This window comes from Cryptotermes secundus, unplaced genomic scaffold (assembly GCF_002891405.2).
Source record: "Cryptotermes secundus unplaced genomic scaffold, Csec_1.0 scaffold1048, whole genome shotgun sequence".
Classification (NCBI taxonomy): Eukaryota; Metazoa; Arthropoda; class Insecta; order Blattodea; family Kalotermitidae; genus Cryptotermes; species Cryptotermes secundus.
In genome coordinates, this window is record NW_019727415.1 from 12,163 (window position 1) to 34,230 (window position 22,068).

Genomic DNA, 22,068 nt, shown 5'->3' on the forward strand with positions numbered 1-22,068 from the left:
TCCTATCTTACTCTTAATGGAAGAAATATTCCATTTGTAAATAGTGCAAAATATCTAGGTGTAATCTTCGATAAGAGAGTGACTTGGAGATTACACATAGAAATGATCGAAGCCAAGGCCTTCAGAATATTCATTAGAATGTATTCCCTATTCAAAAATGAGCGATTGAGCGCTAACATTAAACTAACCCTCCATAAAGCTCTTATTAGATCCGTAATGACTTATGCTAGTCCCGCCTGGGAGTTTGCCGCAGACACCCATCTAGCGAAATTGCAGCGCCTGCAAACAAGGTTCTCCGCACGATTGGAAATTTTCCGAGGCGCACACCGGTCCGCGATTTGCACATGGCATTCAAAATCCCGTACGTATATGATTACATAACAAAATTATGCAGGCAACAAGCAGAAGTCATACAAAATCATGTGGCCAGTCAAATCACGGCTACTAGCCTCTCTCCCTACCGGCGCGCGCCGCGCTACCTCACCGGTCAAGCATCTCAGCAACAACGGTCCTTTTCAGGATCAACAAACCGTTCCGAAGAAGTGGGTTGTCATCGGAGTAATGACGAACAACAAAGGCAAAACCCCACAGTGTATTTTAATTTTTATATTTTTGGACAGCAGACGAGAAGACAAAAGGTTCTGGACCGAATGGTCCTCTTAATTTTCTCATCAGTCTGATTTCGATTTGTTATCGTCGTTCCCAAATATGTGAACTGTGCCACATTTTCAAAACATCTGTTTCCTATTGTTATGTCGTGCCAATAACGCTTTTGCTAAATTATAAAATATACATATAAATACTTACTCAGTAAATCTTCTCAATCTGTTATAGCTGTCACTCGCCACAGGTAGGTTACATCTGCTAACAGTGGAAATTCCTCACAGTCCAGTTAGTTCTCACTTATTACCATTGTCACGGACAGCAGAGAAAACATTATGTCCTCAATCCATTGTTGAGGGAGCGATTACCCAACAAAAGTTCGCGTGTTTATTAGGGTGGAAGCTTGTTTATCGTGTTGCCTAGCAATGTTTTTGGTTGTTTACCGCCTGTTGTCAAGCAATGGATACCCTTCCTGTGCCGGCTATGTGTATGGTGGTAGGTTGTAATTTGAAGCATCATCATGGAATTTAGTGACTGAGAAGCAGTGGCATTAAAAGCTGTAAACCTGAGATATGTTTTGTTTTCAATTTACAGCTCTATCTGTAGATGTGATGATTTCTAATGAATCGATTATGAGTTGTCAAGATTAACCTCGCAAACTGCTCATACACTTCTGTTTGGAGCAGTTTATCACAATACGATCATGTGAAATCCCAGTAGAAAACCAGTTATATAATTCAATGACGAAATTGAACTAAAAAATGGGGAACTTTGGCCCTTTGACTGCCTAGCCGTGCCACAGAACTCCCTGTTAAAAATGTTAAAACTGCTTGGAATAAGATGCACAGATTGCACAGAAAATAAAAGAAATTAAAAGATTTTATTTACTAGACCACAGTTGTTAATAGTATAAGAGCCATGTGTTTTTTATTATGGAACGAGAGTTATTGCCATCTATTGGAAAAATTGCAGTACCACGTGATGAACATTGACCTTCTTCTCTTCAATGCCTGTAAATGGAGCGACCTGATGGAGCCGAAGGCGCATGTAGTGGTTGGTATTGTTTGGGAGTTTGGTGAATATTTTTATTTCCGAAAATTGGGATTGTAACATTACAGTAATTCAGTAATTGTAATTCACAGTTTAGTAAATAATAATTTGATTTGTAGTTGTGCTGTCCATAAGGTGCATAATTTGTAAATTTGTGTATGGGAAAGGAATAGTGATACAGTTGAAAAGCGATTTACTGTCCTGGTTTTGTAGGTTATGTCACTAATTACAATACTTTTTTCAGCATTCGTTACTTAATAAAAAAGAAAATACCCGTGACGATAGCATATGGAGCTGTGCTTGGGGAAGAATGGAAAAGAAAGGCGATGAAAATGACGACGGTCAAGGCTCAAGGTATGTAGTTGTGATTTGTCCCAGTCCAGATTCCCAATTTAGGATGAATTTGTAGGCAAATCGTGCATATCACGTTCTCTTTAGTTCTGTGCGTTTAGTGCTGTTTTTTCCTTGTACTTCCTACGAAGCGCTGGTATACTTAGGAATAACAAAAATAATAAATACAATACTAATATTCAAATATTTCATCAAAACGTGCAAAGTCTAAAAAACAAAAAAACTAAATATCGATGTGTTACTAACTGATAAAACACTAGAGTTAGATATACTATGCATCACTGAACATTGGTTAGATGAAAAGGAAATAGATTATTATAATTTTGTAAACTACTCCCTGGTTTCAAAATTTTGCAGGAAAAATAAACGACATGGAGGCTCATGCATCTATGTCAAAGAAAATCTAGAAGCAAAACCTTGTAAATTGTTTGAACACTATACACGAGAAGAACATTTTGAGACTAGTATAATTGAACTCACTCAATACAATACAGTTATTATGTGTGTATACAGAACTCCTAACAGTAACATCAATATATTTATTGAAACTATGGATATAATAATAAATGAGTTACTAAATAAAGATAAGAAAATTATTATGGTAGGTGACTTCAATATAGATTTCTTAGGAAACAGGGTAAACTTACAACTACAGACAATGATAAATTCATACGGCTTGGAAGCAATAGTGGATGTTCCAACGAGAATCAGTTCCAGAAGTCAAACGGCCATAGATCAAATAATATTAAACAAGGGTTTATGGGAATATAAATTTGAGGTTATTGAAACAGGATTTTCTGACCATAGCGCGCAGATATTACAAGTACAGATGCAGCAAGAGAATAAGAATCAAAAAAGGCAAGCCAGAGCAGAGAGAGAATATAGAATGGTCAGAACTTATAGTGAAGAAAATGTTCAATATCTAAATTATCTACTAGACAAAGAGACTTGGGAGCTTGTTTTTAAACAAAAATCAGCGAACAATGCATATAATGAATTTCTAGATACTTTTCAGTATTATTATGAAATAGCAATACCAAAAAAATGGGTAAAAAGTAAACAGCATGAAAACAAATGGATTACCTCAGGTATAAGGGTATCAGGAAATAGACTTCGATTTCTTAATAGGCTAATGAAAGAAGGGAATATATCAGAAGAATTTAAAAAATACTATGGTCAGTACAAGAAAATTTATAACAAAGTGATCAGTGAAGCAAAAAAATTATCTAATAACATACAAATAAGAACTTCCGGAAATAAACCAAAGGCTATGTGGGACCTAATAAAGGAGGAGCTAGGCAGTCGGAAAAAAAATAAAAATATTGAAATAAACACTGAAGGAGGAAATACACAGGATCCAAAAATTATAGCAAATGTTTTCAATGAATATTATACTAGCATTGCACACAAAATCTTAAACGACAAATCATTATATACAAACAAAGAAGCTAATGACAATGCAGTAAAGTATAACAACAACAGTATGTTCTTAATCCCAACTACTGAAGAGGAAGTGGTTGGCATAATCAAAAGACTTGGTAACAAAAAATCAACAGGTATAGATGACATCCCAGAGTATATCATCAAAAAATGTTATCCCAAGATAATATCTGCCTTAACATATACAATAAATCAGTCACTCTCAACCGGATACTTCCCTGACCAGCTAAAAATGGCAAAAGTGAAACCCTTGTATAAGAAAGGAAGCGAAACGGATGTTGCGAATTATAGACCAGTATCACTAATTTCTGTTTTTTCAAAAATAATTGAAAAAATTATGCATAAAAGACTTTTATCCTTTTTAAATAACCACAGTTTAATTAGTAACAAACAGCATGGGTTTTGCAAAGGAAAAACAACAAAAACAGCAATTGCAGAGTTCATAGAAGGGGTCTATAAATCGCTAGATGAGAAAGAAGTAAGTATAGGGTTATTTCTGGATCTGTCAAAAGCGTTTGACCTAGTTAATCATGACATATTGCTAAGAAAGATGACAAGAATGGGAATACGAGGGGTTGCACTAAAATGGTTTCAAACATATCTAGAAAGAAGAGAACAGAAAGTGGAAATCACATATAGATGTAGAGAAGCGAATGTAAGCATTAACTATCTATCTCAGAGTAGACCCGTAAGACATGGAGTCCCACAAGGTTCTGTTCTTGGACCAATTTTATTTTTGCTATATATTAATGATCTAGAAGCAGGTATTGAACAAGGAAAACTAACGTTTTTTGCCGATGATATAAGTATTTTTATATCAGGAAATAGTGTTAATGTTGTCCAAAGGAAAATAAACGCATTAATAAATAAACTCACAGAATGGTTTGAAAGTAACAGATTAATTATTAATAAAGAAAAAACGATAGCAATATCCTTTCACCAACCACAAAAAATACAGCCAGAATGCCCACCAATAAAACTATATGATAAAGTCATCAATTATACAGAACATACCAAATTTTTGGGAATGTCGTTAGACAAAAAATTAAGCTGGTCCACACATACTCAAACACTAGCAAGTAAGTTATGTAAAATATGTTTTGGCTTGCGAATAGTCAAAAAAGTATCAGGATTAGAGACTGTTCTTGCTTTATACTATGCGTATTTTCAATCCCTGCTATCATATGGATTGATATTCTGGGGCAATTCAGCGAATGCAAAATTGATCTTTAAGATACAAAAGAGAGCTATTAGAACTATAATGCAAATACAAAAAACAACCAGCTGCAAACAATATTTTAAATTGTTACATATATTACCTCTACCAAGTCTGTATATATATGAAATATTAGTTTACATGAAATCCAACTTGAATGTTTTCATCACTAATTCAGCAGTACACTCACACAATACAAGAAAAAAAGACAACTTATTCATAGTTCCATGTAGGACGAGTCTGTGTAAAAACAACTTCAATAATATTGGACTTCGTCTTTTAAACCACTTGCCGCAATATATAAAGGACATACCAGCACTATACAAATTTAAAAAGACTTTGAAAACATTTCTACTTGAACATTGTTTTTATAGTATAGATGAATTCTTCTTGTTTGGGGATAAATCCTAGTTAACATCAATATTACCAGATAATTCAAGAATAAGTGACTTGTTGAGCTTATACCAGCATGCTATGAATGTATACTGCGCAGTTCTCTTCTGCTTAAAGGAATCAAGACACCATGTTGGATGTGATAGAAAGGACATCATGAGATGGAGGGACGTCTACGTAGGCCGCTTAGAGAGAGATCGAGAATACCAGGCCATCAAGAAGGGCACCAATCTGCTGAGAACATTACATTAGCTATCAATATCATTATTCTAAGGCCACGCCATAGCTTAAGCGATTAGTCGCTGGCTTCCCACCACTGTGATCTGAGCAAGTGGGATTTGTGATGGACAAAATGGCGCTGGGGCAGGTTTCCTCCGAGTACTTCGGTTTCCCCTGCCAATGTTCATTCCATCAAATTCTCCACAAATAAGAATATCTAATTAATTCTAAATTGTAATCAGCAGTAAAAAAAAAATTGTAACTATTGTAATTTTAATCTACTTATATATCAAATTGTTAATATTCAGAATTAACTTGACTTGTCATATATCATGTACAATGATCTATAGTGACGAAATCAATCAATCAATCAATAACAATAACACCAAGGTGCCAAAGGGTACTAAGGACAATGTACAGTGCAATGGTCTCCACATATAATAAGTGTTACCTGATGATGGCCCATGTGTGGCTTAACCATGTAGCAGCGACATTGAATGTACATAGTTAATGACATTTTAAAATATTAGCAAGCACATTTTAGTGAATCAAATATATTTTAGTGTCTTTTAAGAAAGGATTGACTTTGTTGCATTAGAGATGGACTACTTTATAATTTAAAATAATTTACCTAAGCAGAAAGAAATTCAGATTAAAAATTCTTAGCTGTGAAAGATTTTCACCAGACCACTGCAACCCCATAAGCTATTCGTGGGTCTGAGAAATTCATCATTAATTTATCACAGCACATTCTCACAGAGTCGGAAGAATCAGAACTTAAGAAAGAGCTTAATTTTGCAGTAACAAATAATGTCCAATTTTGACATGGTATGTATGGCTGAATGTGCAAAGTCCAACTTCTCCCTGCCTTGGGTATGAGTTCTATTGTAGGATTTGATGTGTGTAGGAAAAATCAAAACCATTGACGTCAAACATAACTAGGAAGGAATCTATGATGATGAAATCTCTTAAAGATAACAAGGAAATAAAAATTATACAGGCTGACATAGGAAACTGCACAGTAGTGTTGAATGAGTCCACATACAAGGAAAAGATGTCCAGTCTACTAGAATCAGGGGTTTATGAAATTCTACATCATTTTGCAATGTCTCAAATTGAAAAGAAGATATGGTAGGTTCTTACCAAGCACAAAACTGTCCGTCCTGCTACCTTGAATTGTAAACTGAGACCTTACCGTAGTAAACCACTTCTCCTTGATGGACCTCCAAAGGTACACGAACCTGACATTCCACTTAGACCTGTAGTTAGCCCTGTTGGCTCTCCGAGTTATTCTGTAGCAGATTTTCCCCATAAGATCCTGAGCCCTCTGGTTGGCAGTACAGACTCTTCCTTGAAGTACTCGGAACACTTCATAAAATTAATACAGGCGGTTAACCTTCAAAACGAAGACTACCTTGTAAGTTTTGATGTTGTCTGTCTATTTACCATTGTACCAGTGGAAGAAGTCTTACAGGTCATAAGAAATAGACTCAGTATGGATCCTTTTTTCTCCAGAATGTTTACTTTTGTACGTTGAAGACCCAAGAATTATTGGACATCTGTTCAGTGACTGCATACTTACAGTTTGAAGATAGATTATATTAGCAAAATGAAAGCATGGCAGTGGAAAATTCACAATCTCCAGTGGTCAGTAATATATTTATGAAATGCTGAGGAAATAGCACTGGATACAGCAGACCCCAGACCCAGTAAATGGCTCAGATGCGGCAACGCCACATTGGTACAGTGGCTACATGGACCAGCAATAATGCAGCACTTTCATCATCACTTCTTCAGCAACCTTAGACATATCATGAAATTCACAATGGAAGTTGAAGCTAATGATACTCTTCTGTTCTTGGATGTCTTGGTCATGAAGAGGAGTCCTAATTTGGCCATGAAAGTGTTCTGGAAACCTACTCCTATGGGTCATTATCTGTACTTCAAGTCCAACCACCCACTTCACATGAAAAGGGGAGTCATTTATAGTTTGATCACTCGAGCCATATATCAGAATCAGAAGGGTTTCAACAAGGATATTAAGAACTTAAAGACATGACGTATATTTAATGAATACCCTCAAGAATTTGTTGACCCCATAATGAAGCCATTGGGAAGAAACCATCCTTCTTCAGATAGAATATACCAGGGCATAGTCATTATCCAATATGTTAAGGGTATCTCTGTTAAAGTCAGATACCATTTCAGTGTCAGAACTATTTTCAAAACTAAACATACAATCCGTGAGACAGTGATGAAAACTGGACAAGTTAGAGGTGCCCTGCAGATGAACCAGTGTGTGTACAATATTCCATGTGACTGTCAGATTTTATGTCAGTGAAACAAGGAGGCTTTTAGAAATATGCATTAAGGAGCACCTGAACCAAGGTCTCCTTGAAAAATCAATACCAAGAAGGCCACAAAATATTTTGGAAGGAAGCAAAGGTCTTGTTGACTGAACCAAACACTACCTATAGGAAATAGCAAGAGATATGCCCACATGTCTCTGATAGGCCATCCGATTAGTCAGTCCAGCTTGGACATCTCTCCCATCATTGCAGCAGAAGTCAGAAAACTGCTACTCCATCCAGTGTAGGTTATATGTGAAAGTTGTGTTTCTTTAAGTTGGTACCATGCAGAGAATTTGTCTCCTTAGCGATGACTTCTGATAGTACTCTGATTTTAAAAACAATAGCTGTGAAATAGTGCATGGATGAAGATGCTAGGCCTAATGTGTGTGGAGTTATTTTTATGTTTTTAATGTTTGTCTTAACTGTCACAGATGGTTTGTGCTGTGCCTGATTTATACATCCTGTCTCATATTGGTGCTGGTGTCTGGAGATAGAGATGAGCTCTATTGATGGGGGCCAGCAGAGTAGGCTTTCACCTGACGACAGAGACAGAATCCAGGCCCAAAAACGTTGTGTTTTAAATAAAAAAAACAGGACGATGGATAATGTTCAGAAATACAGTAGTTGTAAATGGTTGTGTGTGTGTGTGAGAAATGTAGGATTTGTTTGGAGCACCACTTAATATGCCAGTGAAACTTGCAGTGTTTTGGCGAGTCTTCGAAGTGGAAAGTGCCTGTCCTCATTTCCAAAATTTTGAAGGAAAGACTTCCTCCACAAAATTCTAACTGGCTGATATGAGCAGACTGGTAGGTTACAATAATTGACAACTTCCAGTTACAAACAGATAGCTAGCAACTGTCAGCCCTCAGAGACTCGGCTGCAACTTCACACCTCAGGCTCATTAATTTTCTGCTGGCATGCCTTCCATAAACTTTGTTGCATTACGGATGAAATACTTTACAATTTAAAATGGTGCCCCAATGCAACAGGATGCTGAAATATAATAGAACACCACATGTTACTCTTTGACCCTGGCTTATGGACAAGATTCAGCTGGTGCAGAAGAATCAGTGGATTATATTGTGATAAGGCCTGTAGATGATTTAGTGAAGGTCTGGACATTCAAGAATGATCGTCTAGAGCCAAAACACAAGCTTGAGTGTCATGCACTTGGAGTTGTCTCAGTTGCAATAAATTCAGACAGTACAAGTAAGTAGAAGTACAGTCATTCTATTGTTAAAATCTCTCCTTGTCGTTGACATTGAAAGGGCAGCTGTCATTTATGAGAATGCAGACTTCTGTGCCATTTGTCATGAAGGATTTGCAGGTTTTTAGTTCCTGGTTATGTAGCAACCAGGTAGGTGGTCAGTACTGTCACATGTTGGGTGTATGACGTGACAAATAACTTCACGCCATCTTGGATGTAGTGAATTTATTGCACACTCGCTCTTACACTTACACAGTTTACAATTTCACAAGTACTGCCATCTGCAGTATCACAATTACTTCTGCTGGAGTCCCTGCCATGCACTCGATACAACTCACTTGTAGCTACTGGACTTCCACTGGCCTCAGCGACTTCTAGATTTCAACTCTCTCAGCGACTGCACGATCCACTCTCTCTCACGCCTAGTCACACACACTTCAACTGCACCGAATGCTCCGAATACTAACTGGCTTTGGCAGTTGCTACATTTCAACTGTCGGAGCACACTGTACACTGGCTTCTGTCTGACGAATACTGCTTGTTATGTAGCTTCTGCACTGTCAACACAGAAAACAGTTATGTGATAGCTACCACTGTTGCGTCATGTCGTGTTTACAGGCATTGCTGATGAACACTGCCAAGAGTTGTTTATTGCTGCATAGTAACCATGGTGTCCCCTGTTACATCACTGTGGGAAGTGCTGTTATGTCACTGCAAGAGGAGGGGTGTTTATCGAGCGCTGGGTAATGATGGAAGGAGTTGGGTATGTGACATCACTCGCAGAAATGCAGAGTTCATGTGACCCCTACTTCCTGTTGCGCCATCCACATCACAGTACAAATGATGAGCAATGAGTGTTGAGATGAGAAGGATCACTTCAAGGGAAATGACTGTTGAGTATACAGTTCTTTATTAAGTCCGTCACAACACAACAGTACAGTGTTCAAGGCTAAATTAGCTTTGCTACATGTTTCGGCTATTCATAGCCATCATCAGGCAAATACATGATCATCATATTTATGCGCTGCTGAACTGCAATTGTGTATAGAATCTGGATACTTGACAATTATCATATTATAGAACACATGGTATAAAAATTACAATGAAGTATAAACTTATTATAAAACATTGTTTTGCCATAAAATAGGTTAAAAGCTATTCATGTGATAATCTATATCATCAAGTCAGTCATTCCTATCTTGTATTTTCCCGTGGACGATGGTATGCGTACATACATACATACATCAGTGTTTCAGAATATTCATAAGTGTGCGACCGGCACTGAATATAAAACTTGTCAAACAACAGTCACAAGACAATCACAGACAGAATTGCAGAGACATCAGTTCGACCATAGTTAAAATCTAAACTGGATACCTCGATTAAATAGATACAGTGTTACATATACAACTATACCAACAAGATTATTAACAATACATAATAATTCTCCTTCCTACTCATATATACATATGCATACAATACAAACTACAATTGTCACATATTTAGATATAAAAATTGCACAGTAATATGATGAAATATACATAAATAAACATATTTCTGACTATAAATCTTTACAATAAAGCAAAAATTAATCAACTGAATAAAACGAATTATTGATTAATATTTCTTTTAGTTTTCCTAGGAAAAGTTTCCTGTCTTGTACCAAATCTCTTACATAGAGAGGCAAACTGTTGAAAATTTTAATACATATATGTAATAAACTCCTTTTTGCGTTACTGCTAAATGTGATTGTAATACATGTAGATTCTCTCTGTGTCTTGTAGTTTTATCATGGATTGCAGTGTTAAAAATAAAATACTCTAGATTACTTATCATAAAAATCATCAAAGATAATATATATTGGGAGGCCAATGTTAATATGTTTAGTTTTTTGAATACCGGCCTGCATGTATCTCTTTTTTCAATCCCATCATCACCCTAACAGTTCTCTTATGTAAGAGAAAAATCTTCTTAGCATCTGGTGATTTACCCCAGAAAACTATCCCATACCTTATGACTGAATGAAAATATATGTAATATATAGTGCAATAGAGTAACGTGAATAATACACTTGAGGATGGCACAGTGATGCCAAAACATGTAGTGTGAAGTAACAAGTGAGATTGTATGCGCTAGAAGACGGTCAATATATACACATCGTGGATTAGGATTGCCTGTTCGGTGGAAGGAGTCTATTGCTATACCAATATACAAGAAGGGCAGCAAAAGTGACTGTATTAAGTATTGTGGGATATCACTGTTATCAAGGTCATAGAAAATTCAATCCAATAACCTCTCAAGGTTAAGTCTGTATCTAGGTGAAATTATTAGGGATCATCATTGTTGGTTTTGACATAACAGATTTAACTACTGATTAGATTTTTTTGCATGTGTCAGATACTGGAGGAAAATGGGAGTACAATGAGACAGTACATCAGCTGTTCCATAGACTACAAGAAAGGCTATGGTTCAGTTGGAAGGGAAGTATTGTACAGTATTCTCATAAGAGTTTGGGGTACCCATGAAAATAGTTGAGCCGATTAAAATATGTTTAACCCTTAAAGCCGTAGTCCCAACATGGTGCGCTAGCGCCTTGAGCTTGAGTCACATGATGCCGAACATTAGTACTCTCTTTGTCCACGTAGGTGCAGCACTAGTAAGATGACCACCAGCGGCCTCCATAGTCTAGAGGTAACGTTCCCACCTCATGACTCGTGGTACGCGGGTTCAAACCCGGCGGAGGTCGTGGAATTTTTAAGGGCGGAAAAATTCAGGGAACAAGTCCTCCGGGATGGACTTTAAGCCGTGGGTCCTGTGTCGTAGCTTTACGGCACGTAAAAGAACCTCATATCTCCAAAGGAGGTCACTGAGGCAAATTCAAGGACGTTTCCCGCCCAACAGTAGTCTCTAACGCCTCTGATAGATGGGGGAAGCATTATAGATACAGCCAAGCTAGTAGAGGCCGAACTCGCTGGCTCAGTCGGGACTGATGGTACGCACCAATATCGGTAGGGTATAGAGACTGGTAAAATATCATAAAGGGAAGCACAATGGACCAATACTGGTCTAAGTGCATGGGGAAACCCACCCTCTCCAATAACTAACTAACTAAGATGACCACCACGACAGATTGTGCCTACTTCAGGTACTGCATGAACTTACTGAGCGAAGGCTCACAGCCTGCAATGGAAATTCAAGTTCCTCTGATTGGCTCACACTTATGCGATTCGACTAATTTCGATACGTGTATATTGATCAGGAGGTGACAACTGGGATAGGGGAAAGGGAAGCACGGTAACTACTGCCTCTATGTGTGTGGAAGCAGATCTTGACCAATCAGAGAGCTTAAACTAACCAATCTGAATACCCACAATTACATGCGGTTATCGTGGTACATTATATGCAAATTGGTAAGTATGAATTTTGATTTGTTGTGGCTGCGAAACGAAAGTAGACATTGCAAACGAAATTACAGCGCCATGTTAAACATATTATTTGTGTATGTGAATATTATGCTTACTACCACAAATGGAATTAGAAACATATAGAATTCTTTCAAGCCTAACATTTTTGAGGTTATGGTGAACTGTCGTCTAAACGATATTTGTTTCATGATATTTTCTGCAACTTTCGGTTCATCCCAAAGATTGTCTGTAGAATGTTAAAGAGTTCTAAGAGTACCGTGATGGTGTTATAATTTTTGTATTGCTTCTTGCAGTATAGACATGAAAACGAAAACGTGCTGCTGCTGGGTGCTTGTCATCCAGCAAGCAAGGCATCAAATTCTTCAGCTTTCCAAAGGATCCAGCACGGTATGCCTGTTTTAAGTAATGGTGTAATTACTATGTGTTGTTTAATCCAATGAATAAATTAAGTTTAGTGTGAGGCTGTTTTAAATGTATTCAACATAGCCCAAAATTTTAGAATGTGTACCAAGTTTGTAACGTTTACTGAAGAATTATTTCTAGGTTTTGAGACTATTTGTTCTACTTTTACAGGGCTGCGGTATGGGCAGGAAAGGTTGGAATAACCATCACTGTTGATTCTGCTAGAATGCTGCACAATAAATATTTGTGCAGCAAACATTTCCTGGAAAGTGATTTCACTACACATTGCAGCAAGCCACAACACTGTATTGGCTTCAGGTAAGGACCACTGCACTCTATACTATGAATTATGTTCTGTTATGAGAGAAGTGGCTAGCGAGAATAATGAGAGCTAATTTTTGAAGTAATTGTCCCAAGAACCCAGTTGTGATCAAACAAATGTCATTGTCATCATTCATTACTTATGAAACTGCACATCAATATACAATTTTATTATAAATCTTATTTTACTGTCTTATGTGCAACTTTTTAAGTTTTAAATTTTAAATTTAACACATTGTGGACCGGTGGTTTAAACATTTAAATCACCCTGGGGACCGGCGTTTTTAAACCTACTACTCTAACTTGTGCACTGTTCACTTTAAAAATTAATATAAATTCTAATTAATTTTATGAACTGAAATTTTTTTAGAACACTTACCAGAACTCCTAGAAGTGCTTGCGCATGTGATATATCTGGAAACATTCCCCTTTGTGAAGAGGCATTACGCAGAAGTTGCACATTTAGGCAGTTCTACTCTTCTTCTTGTTGCTCTGCGCACACACAGCACTGCCTAGAAGGGTGTTTCGTCTTGCAATATTCACTCTTCACAATTTTCACGAGAATATGTTTTCGCATATCACCCGCGAGTCGGCCAGGGGGGTCTACTTGAGGCCTCCGCCAGGTGCGAACAGATGGCCCCGGCTGCACTATGTCTGTGTCTGACGCAGGTACTGCTGCCACCGTGACGTCAGTAGCCCAAGTTTTTGCCAGTTTCAACAGAAATGCTTTGTATTTCAAAGTAGAATTTCTGTTTACCTTTTTGAAAACTGTAAATGAATTGAAAATTGCACATTTTATAAGCCACAGTGCAACTTTCTTCGTCCATTTTACTGTTTTCCTAGGTAGGGAATAATAGGCCAAGAACTGGTCGGCCCTATCAACTCCTTTCATGAACATACTATACTCAGAAATACAAAGAGGCTTCTTTACTTGCCCGTGTCGTTTTTGAACATCGATCATGCTCGAATTGTGAATAGTGGAAACCATATTCACAACGCGAGTATCCCTTCAGGACTGAAGAAGAATGTCCTCCTTCCTCCTGAATGCGGTGTCGCCACGTTTCAGGCGTTTACATTCCTCTTTCAGATCTGGAGGGAGGCCTCTGTTCACCCTAATTGTACCACAAATACGTACTTCCTTGAAAGTAGGTATTGCTGTCCCGACACTCGCACTTTCAACGGAGCTCTCACTTTCACTTGACACATTTTGGGCAGCCCTGTGGCCTCCGTCAATGTCACTGTCACTGTCACTGATAATGGTCTCGCTATCAGAAGACGAAGCAGTTGGCAAATCTGATAGCTCATCAGAGAACATATTTAATATTTCCTGTCCTCCGAGAGATTGCAACTGCTTTCGTCTCTGAGCCATGTTGAACTGATAGCTGCGTGGTTGGTACGTGCAAGCTTGGATTAGAACAAAGCCAATTTTGTTTAGGTTTTGACAGGAAATGACTCTGGTCGAGTTACTAGATAATGCAGCAATCATTTCCGAGGTCATCTACGCAGTAGTTACGATTCAACGAAGCCACACAGCGATATATAGCGTTTTGCAACATAACGTGACCGTAGAGGGCCATATGGCCTGCCCGGTCTGCAACGCTTGGAAACGTAGAGGGCCATATGGCCCGTCCGGTCCGCAATGTGTTAAAGTTAATAAATCGTTTCACATAAGACTGTAAAATAAGATTTATAATAAAATTGAAGAGTGCAACAGGATGCTACAATACAAACTTATCAATACACAAGTTATGTAGGATATGTCAAATGTTTTTAGGGTAATTAAAAATGTTTGAAAAGCAGATCACACTATCAGTAATATGATGTATAAGAGAATAAGGTGGTGACGACTGCTATGAGGAATAATTTAATGAAATATACAAAATCTTTTTAATTGCAGTCCCTTTCAAGTAAAGTGTGTTATTTTCAAATCTGAAGAAGTCCATCATGTAAGGAATCCCACTAATTTCCTTTTTAATGTTCTTTCAGTGGAGTGCTGTGGTGAATACCTGGCAACAGCTGTTTGGTGATCACCTTGTGAACACATTTGAAGCTATTCGTTTGTAGTCTGGTTTGAACAATAATCCAACTGTGGGACAGTTTGTAGATGCCCTGAAGACTAACATCATCAGTGCACTTGCTATCAGAGGTCTGTGTGGAACTAGCTGTGAGGATGATGGTGCTACTGTTGTGTGTAACCTACAGTCATTGTTCAGGGCACCTGATGCTTCTTCACCAAATCCGTCCACAAGTCATGGCAAGGAAACCCCTGATGAAGTTACTGAGTTTCCATGTTACTCAACAAGTACAGAAGGACATGGTTGCTGCAGTACATGCTGGTGACATGGAAGTGTTCTCAGTAGCCTATGTCAGTGGTTCCATTGCCAGACAGGTGCTTTGTGGTGTCAGCTGTGATGCATGCAAGACATGCGTGACATCTGAAGTGCTGCTATCAGCCAGTGTCTTCATATATTTGTTCAGTTGGAAACATGAGAATGTTTCAGATCATGAGGTTTGTAAGACAAAGACAAAAACAACTCCGTACAGAGTGACTATTTAAGTTTTACCACTTGAAAACTCAGCACCCTTACATGTTTCGATCCTTACGGATCATCTTCAGAGGGAACATCAATACTTATTTGGAAACCAGTATCACAATAGGTGTTCTGAGTGCTAAATTACATACACACACAATGCCTGGAATACATAATATTGTCATGTGTCTTGGGTGTATAACGTGACAAATAACTTCATGCCTTATTTGATATAGCGAATTTTATTTCACATTCGCTCTTAAAATCCCACAATTTACAGATCCACAATTACTGCTATCTGCAGTATCACAAATACTACACTGCAAATGCCAGAATACAACTGACTGGTTGCTGGCTAACTCGTTACTCTCCGCTGGCTAAATGGAGAACTGTTGATAACACACTCTGACTCGTAGGCTTGCTCGGAACTGGCTGTGAATAGCCTTCACTGCTCCTTATGTAGCCTCGTTCCGGACAACTCAGAAAACAGCCACGTAATAGGAACCATTGTTGTGTGGTGCCGTGTTGCTAGCAATGCTGTCCGGAGTTGTTTACTGCTGCCTAGCAACCGCGGTATCCCTTGGTGACGTCACTGCTGTTGACTCGCGTAGCATAGCTACCAGGATGCTGGGACTCGGCTAACTTCAGCTCCGCTCAGCACTTCACGGCTGGCGGGGTGGGGGGAGGGGCATCATATATAGCGGAACACGTCACAATATACACAGTATTCAACTTTTCACAATCACAGCAGCCTTCCTGGTATTAAAACTGTGTTGTTTAAGTCAAAATTTTATAAACCATGCAGGTCTGTGTCACTTCTCCTATCGTCTTTCTTGGAGAGGGCTGAACTTGTGCCGCGTGTCTATCTTGTGAAGGAGATTCTTAGTATCATCCGTGTTTGTTCATGGCTTGCTGGACAGAGTTATTTTTGTCTTTGTAATTGTTAGTGTGACAGACCAGAATGAACTTACTTACTTACTGATGGAGCTGAGCCCTTCTTGAGGAGAGCCAATTCTGCAGCTGTTCACAAGAGCCCTCCACTGGTCCCTATCCTGAGCCAGATCTATCCAATCCATACCATCCCATCCTATCTCTCTAAGATCCATTCTAATATTGTCCACCTGCCTACGCCTTGGTCTTCCCTTCTGGCTTTCCCACCAATATCCTATATGCATTCCTTGTCTCTCCCATTCGTGCTACATGACCTGCCCACCTCATCTTCTTTGACTTTATCATTCTAATTATACTTGGAGAAGAGTACAAGTTATGAAGCTCCTCATTATGCAGTTTTCTCCAACCTCCTGTCACTTCATCCCTCTTTGGTCCAAATATTCTCCTCAACACCTTGTTCTCAAGAACCCTCAGTCTATGTTCCTCCCTTAATGTCAGAGACCAAGTTTCACACCCATAAAGAACCACAGGCAAAATTATAGTTTTGTAGGACCAGAATGAAACAAATAAAAAAAAGTTTGTAACAGTTCTGCAATTATTTTATTGCTTTTCGTATATTATTAAATGCAATCTTAATCTTGTTAACAAGAGAGTGTATCAGATTCTCGAGTTTCATTATACTACTGAAATTAATAACAAATGGAAACCTCAGTATTAATACTTCCTATACATGATATATATCACATTAATGTAACTGAAAAGCTATGTTCTGTGCAGCTTTCAGGTATAAGTTGTAAGCAAAGTTATGAAGTTGAATACAAGTATCTCTGATGGAAACAGAATTTTCTTTCAAGTTTACCCACCATCAGCTTTCCTAAACACAAGTATTCTATATATGTTACAGTTCAAATATCAATTGAATTTCAGTAAGGGAGTGTTGAATTGATGTAAATGAATTGTTCTTATTTTATAGGCACTGGTGAGAAACTTTCTCCCGATAAATAATTTTGCAACCTGATATCTTGTACTGCAGAGGTTCTTACTCTGTTGTGTGTTTTCTGTTTTCGAACTGAGTTTAATATTATTTAACTCATTCCCTCCACATGGTTTTGAGTGAAATGATATTAACTCAGTTCAAAAACAGAAAACAGACAAGGGAGTAAGAACCTCTGCAGTACAAGATATCAGGTTGCAACATTATTTATCTGGAGAAAGTTTCCCATCAGTGCCTGTAAAATATGAGCATTTCATTTACATCGATTATTAAGACTAGCGGTACGTGTGAACCAGTGATTTTTCGGGAGGGAGCAGTAAAAAGTGCTGGTGATATAATAGCATACTTTCTTACCGACAGGGCAGGTGGTATGATAGAATACCTTCTTACCGACCGAGCCTTCGGCACTGGCTACAGGCATTTTTCATTTCAAAAGATCTGCCTCCGGGCACCGAGACAGCAGTAATGCTTCATGACGTCACGGTGGTTATGTTGCCCGCCAATAGGATTGAGTTGTATCCCGCTAACCCCCCTAATGCCCCTAATGCCCTAATCATCTGCGAACGTGCCGTGACCAGCGTTGTCGCACGGTGTAGGTCTGTATGGTTTGTATAATATCGGCTGTAGGTATGTGTGGCGTAAGAAAGCTGCGATGATATTGTTTTTAAGCGATTGTTTTCTTTTCTGTTGAAGTTCATAGCCTTGAGGTAGTAACTGAAACGTGTGTAGTACGAAGGATTTGTATAAGAAACCTACGAGTTCTTGCTAGCGTAGGTTGAGCTGGCTTGTAGCTCAACATCATAGTGAATATTGCCATGTCATAATATAAAAGGAGCAGATGATTTGGTATTTAAGAATATGCCATATTGTACGGAACGAAATCTGTAGGTAGAGTAAATCAGTAATTAATATGTTTATAGTACAGTATTATTTATGTATATTTGCAGTATTTTGAGAGTGAGATTGAGGTTAGGGCCGTCATATTTAACATTCATATTGTAAAAGAAATTCGACGTTCAAGTAATTTTGGAAATGGGAGGGTATCTACGTGTGCCCATTTATATTGAGCCTACAGAATATGGATTGTAAAATGAATGTGGCCATTTTTAGAATCCAAACGTTCAGCCGTGAAATGTTATGTTCCAAGGCAGGGGTCTCCAAACTTTTCGAACCGCGGGCCACATTAGGTATTCAGCACTCTCAACGGGCCGGATAAAATGAGAAATTAATAACGCTAGGTATATGAGTTTTATTGAAAGCACAGAATTTCATAAACTAAATACAAAGTGCGTGAGAATAAATTATCGTATATTAATGACAACAGACAGCAGCAAATGCTCATATTTTCATCACAAATTATAATAAAACAATTAATGTGAATGATGGAACTCTTTTTCAGTTCTTAAAATCTGATTAAATTGAGGTTCAAATTTTTAAACGCTAATCACAAGTAGCGACTTTAAACGTTCATCGGATAAATTTGCCCTGTATTTCGACTTGTTGTACTTCATCTGGGAAAAAAGTTTTTTCACAAAGATACGTCGCCCCAAAAATGGAGATAAATTTACAAGCAAATGTCTTTAAATTTGGAAAATGCTCGGAGTTAAGAAATTTATAAAATTCGATCAAATTTCCTCCTTGTAATTGTCTTTAATATGATAATTTTCCTGAAGTTCAATAATTTCCATTCGAATTGACATCTGCAGCATCACAGTCAAACGGATTTTGAAACAATCTAATTTCCTGAGCACTGGAATCCAAATCATCAGATCACTTCCGAAATTGTTCTTTCAAATCTAAAATGACTAAATTTGCAAACGAGGAAGGAAATTCTGCTTCATTCTTTTTATGCAACTCTGCACAGTATAGAATATGAACAAAGTTACAATTTTTCACTTGCCTTTCCAGAAGTATCAACTTTGCTCTGAATGCCTTGAGAAGTGCAAATAACAGACTTAAGTTATTTTCACCCTGCAACTTTAAATTCAAGTGGTTCATATGGTTCAGCAGATCAGCAAAAAATGCTAATTTCCAAAGCCACTTGGTATCTGATAAAAGTGGTTCGTGATGGTTTTTCTCGGTAAGAAATATATCAGTTTCATTCCTGAGCTGAAAGAAGCGTGAAAGAACCTTTCCACAGCTAAGCCATCGAACTGCAGTATAATATGTCAGGTCAGTAAGCTTGGAATCACATTTACCAGTACTCATTGGAAAATTAGTTCAATTGGCGCATTTCTGCACAATTCTTTCGCGGGCCGGATAAAATCACATTGCGGGCCGTAGTTTGGAGACCCTTGTTACAAGGAATCAGAAGAAAAAGTACTATGTGAATTATGCCAAGGAAACAGACTATGGCAATTATGAAGGATGATATTCTAAAGCTGTACATTTATGACGTTCTTGCTCTAACCCGAGCAAGGGTTGTAATAAAGCACAGTAGATCATTGAAGGTCCCAGTGGGAGGGCTGGATTCTGTGGCCCACCCCTTATACACAAGGGTTATAGTAATTGATTGTTTTGATATAAATATAATAGGTGGGAAACCACATTTAGTATTTATACACAACCTTTGTGGTATGCATCATATTGTGCATCATACGAAAGATGTATAATGGGATAGTACACAATAATAATTCTGAAAGAGACAAAATAGAGACTAGTATGTCAGCATTTGTTTGAATTTTGTATTCATGTTTTTATTTATGCAGATACATATTTTATATGACACACAGCAAGATATACATACGATAAAGGTTGTAACTGCTAGTCACGCATACTGCATAAATAAATATATGAATACTGAGGTCAAACAAATGTTGACACAGTAGTGTCTGTTTTGTCTCTTTCAGAATTATTGTTGTGTCTTTCATCTTTTGTATACACAAGTTGATGTAATAGACAATTAGTGGACAAAATGGTGAATATATCTTTAGCAGAAATGGGAAAAGACATCTTTTTGCAACACGGAAAGAAACAATACTCTTATTTCAATGTAGAGATTATCGTAAATAGTGAGGAGCCAGGAATCAGTTACAAGCTCATTGTATGTAATTATAGTTGCTTGATAAGGCTTTTTACACTAAGTTAATTGATTCAACTGCACTGATAATTCACAGCCATTACTACATTGTATTAATAAATCAAAACAAATGACTCTTATAACTAAACTGTTCACTTCTTGAGAACAAGGCCAATGCAAGCTGAAGCTGGATATTCTGTCTCCCCCCCTTCCCAAATTAAAACAGATTAACTTCCTCAAGTCAAAGTCACATTGCAAATGACGGTCAGTCAGCCAGTAAGTCTTTGGTAGACTTGAAAGGATTCTGACGATGGTGTGTACTGTACTTCTTTTGGCTTATTTTGGACTACATCCATCATCTGATATGTAAAAGACAAAAGACCATGACATTTCGGAGACTGGATCTGTCTCCGTCTTCAGGTGGCCTGTTCTAACGGGCCCAACTGAGTAGGTTTATCCTTCCCTACCCACCTGAAGTCGGAGACAGATCCAGTCTCTGAAACGTCGTGGTCTTTTTTCTTTTACATACCAGATGATGGATGAAGTCCAAAATAAGCCAAAAGAAATACATTAAGTCTTTCATGACCAGATATTAATTATTACCATTTGACAGTTACGGTCTTATTTTTGTGGGGCATCCTCTCTGATGAGAGGATGGGTCTGTCTTTTGCACGTGCTGCTGGCCCTTGCCAGCGCGTTCTTTCTCGGGTCCAAGTCCCTTGGGACTCGCAACCATATTTTACTGTCTCAAATTTGAGACTTCCCTTTTCTTCCCCTCCTATGACTCGCAGGGTCACAGTGGAGGTATTTGACCCTTCCTCCACATGGGGGTAACTTTCTCAGAATTTCATTGCAATTAAATACTTGAAATTTCCAGACACTGTGGTGAAGGGTAGAATTGGTATCACAATTGTTAAAACAGTTTTATTTACATTGTTGCATAATGTATTTAGATTAGTAACAATTAAGGGCCAGGGTATGAGCAAAAATAAGCAGAAATTAATTTTATTTTAAAAAGAGTTGGTTCATCTTTGCTGTTTTGTCAGCCCTGTGCTGAGAAGGAAAGTAGAATATACTGATGATACTAAGGGAGGCAAGCATGTAGTTCAGGAAAGGAAGGGATATTATGCCAGAAGAAGGGACTACTGAATGGGATGAAAGTGTAGCTTACATTATAAATGATAGAAACACATCAGAGAGTTACAGTGCAGCTTTGGTAGTCTGAACCCACGTTAATCTGAACTTCCAGTAATCCGAAATAATGTACAGTACCATACAGAAAGAAAAGAAAATTGTCATCTCCAAATATTATAAATTTAATATAATTAGTTTACTTCCTTGCAGTAAAAATTAATTATTGTGAAACCTGATATGATGTATTAATGGACCTGCCTAACTACTAGATGGTGAAAGATGTACCCTGGTTACCTATTGCTCTGAGCCGGGTGTGTAGTCAAATATTGGCTATATTAAAAAAGTATAATATTTCACACATTTATTATTGTTTGTATATAAAATGTACCTGTCAAATATTTTAATAAGTAATTTTACTAAAAAATTCAAATGATTATGTATTTGAAATCCAGTAATCCGTATGATTGGTTAGTCTGAATTAGTCTGCTGTAATTAGTTTGGATTATTGAAGTTGCACTGTA

General features: G+C 37.7%; 1 protein-coding gene and 1 long non-coding RNA gene across 2 annotated transcripts in view; both read left to right on the forward strand.

The window, feature by feature from the left end:
- Positions 1–5,572: 5,572 nt before the first annotated feature.
- Positions 5,573–22,068, forward strand: part of LOC111864772 (insulin-degrading enzyme-like) — a gene marked incomplete at its 3' end in the record, with an annotated part of 36,733 nt that continues 20,237 nt past the window's right edge. Inside the window, 1 exon segment of the mRNA XM_023852282.2 lies at positions 5,573–7,246. Coding sequence (XP_023708050.2) covers positions 7,041–7,246 — 206 coding nt within the window.
- Positions 11,893–15,570, forward strand: LOC111864770. Its single transcript, XR_002842851.2, has 3 exons — positions 11,893–12,642; positions 12,829–12,975; positions 14,965–15,570. It is a non-coding gene; the product is annotated as an uncharacterized LOC111864770 (long non-coding RNA).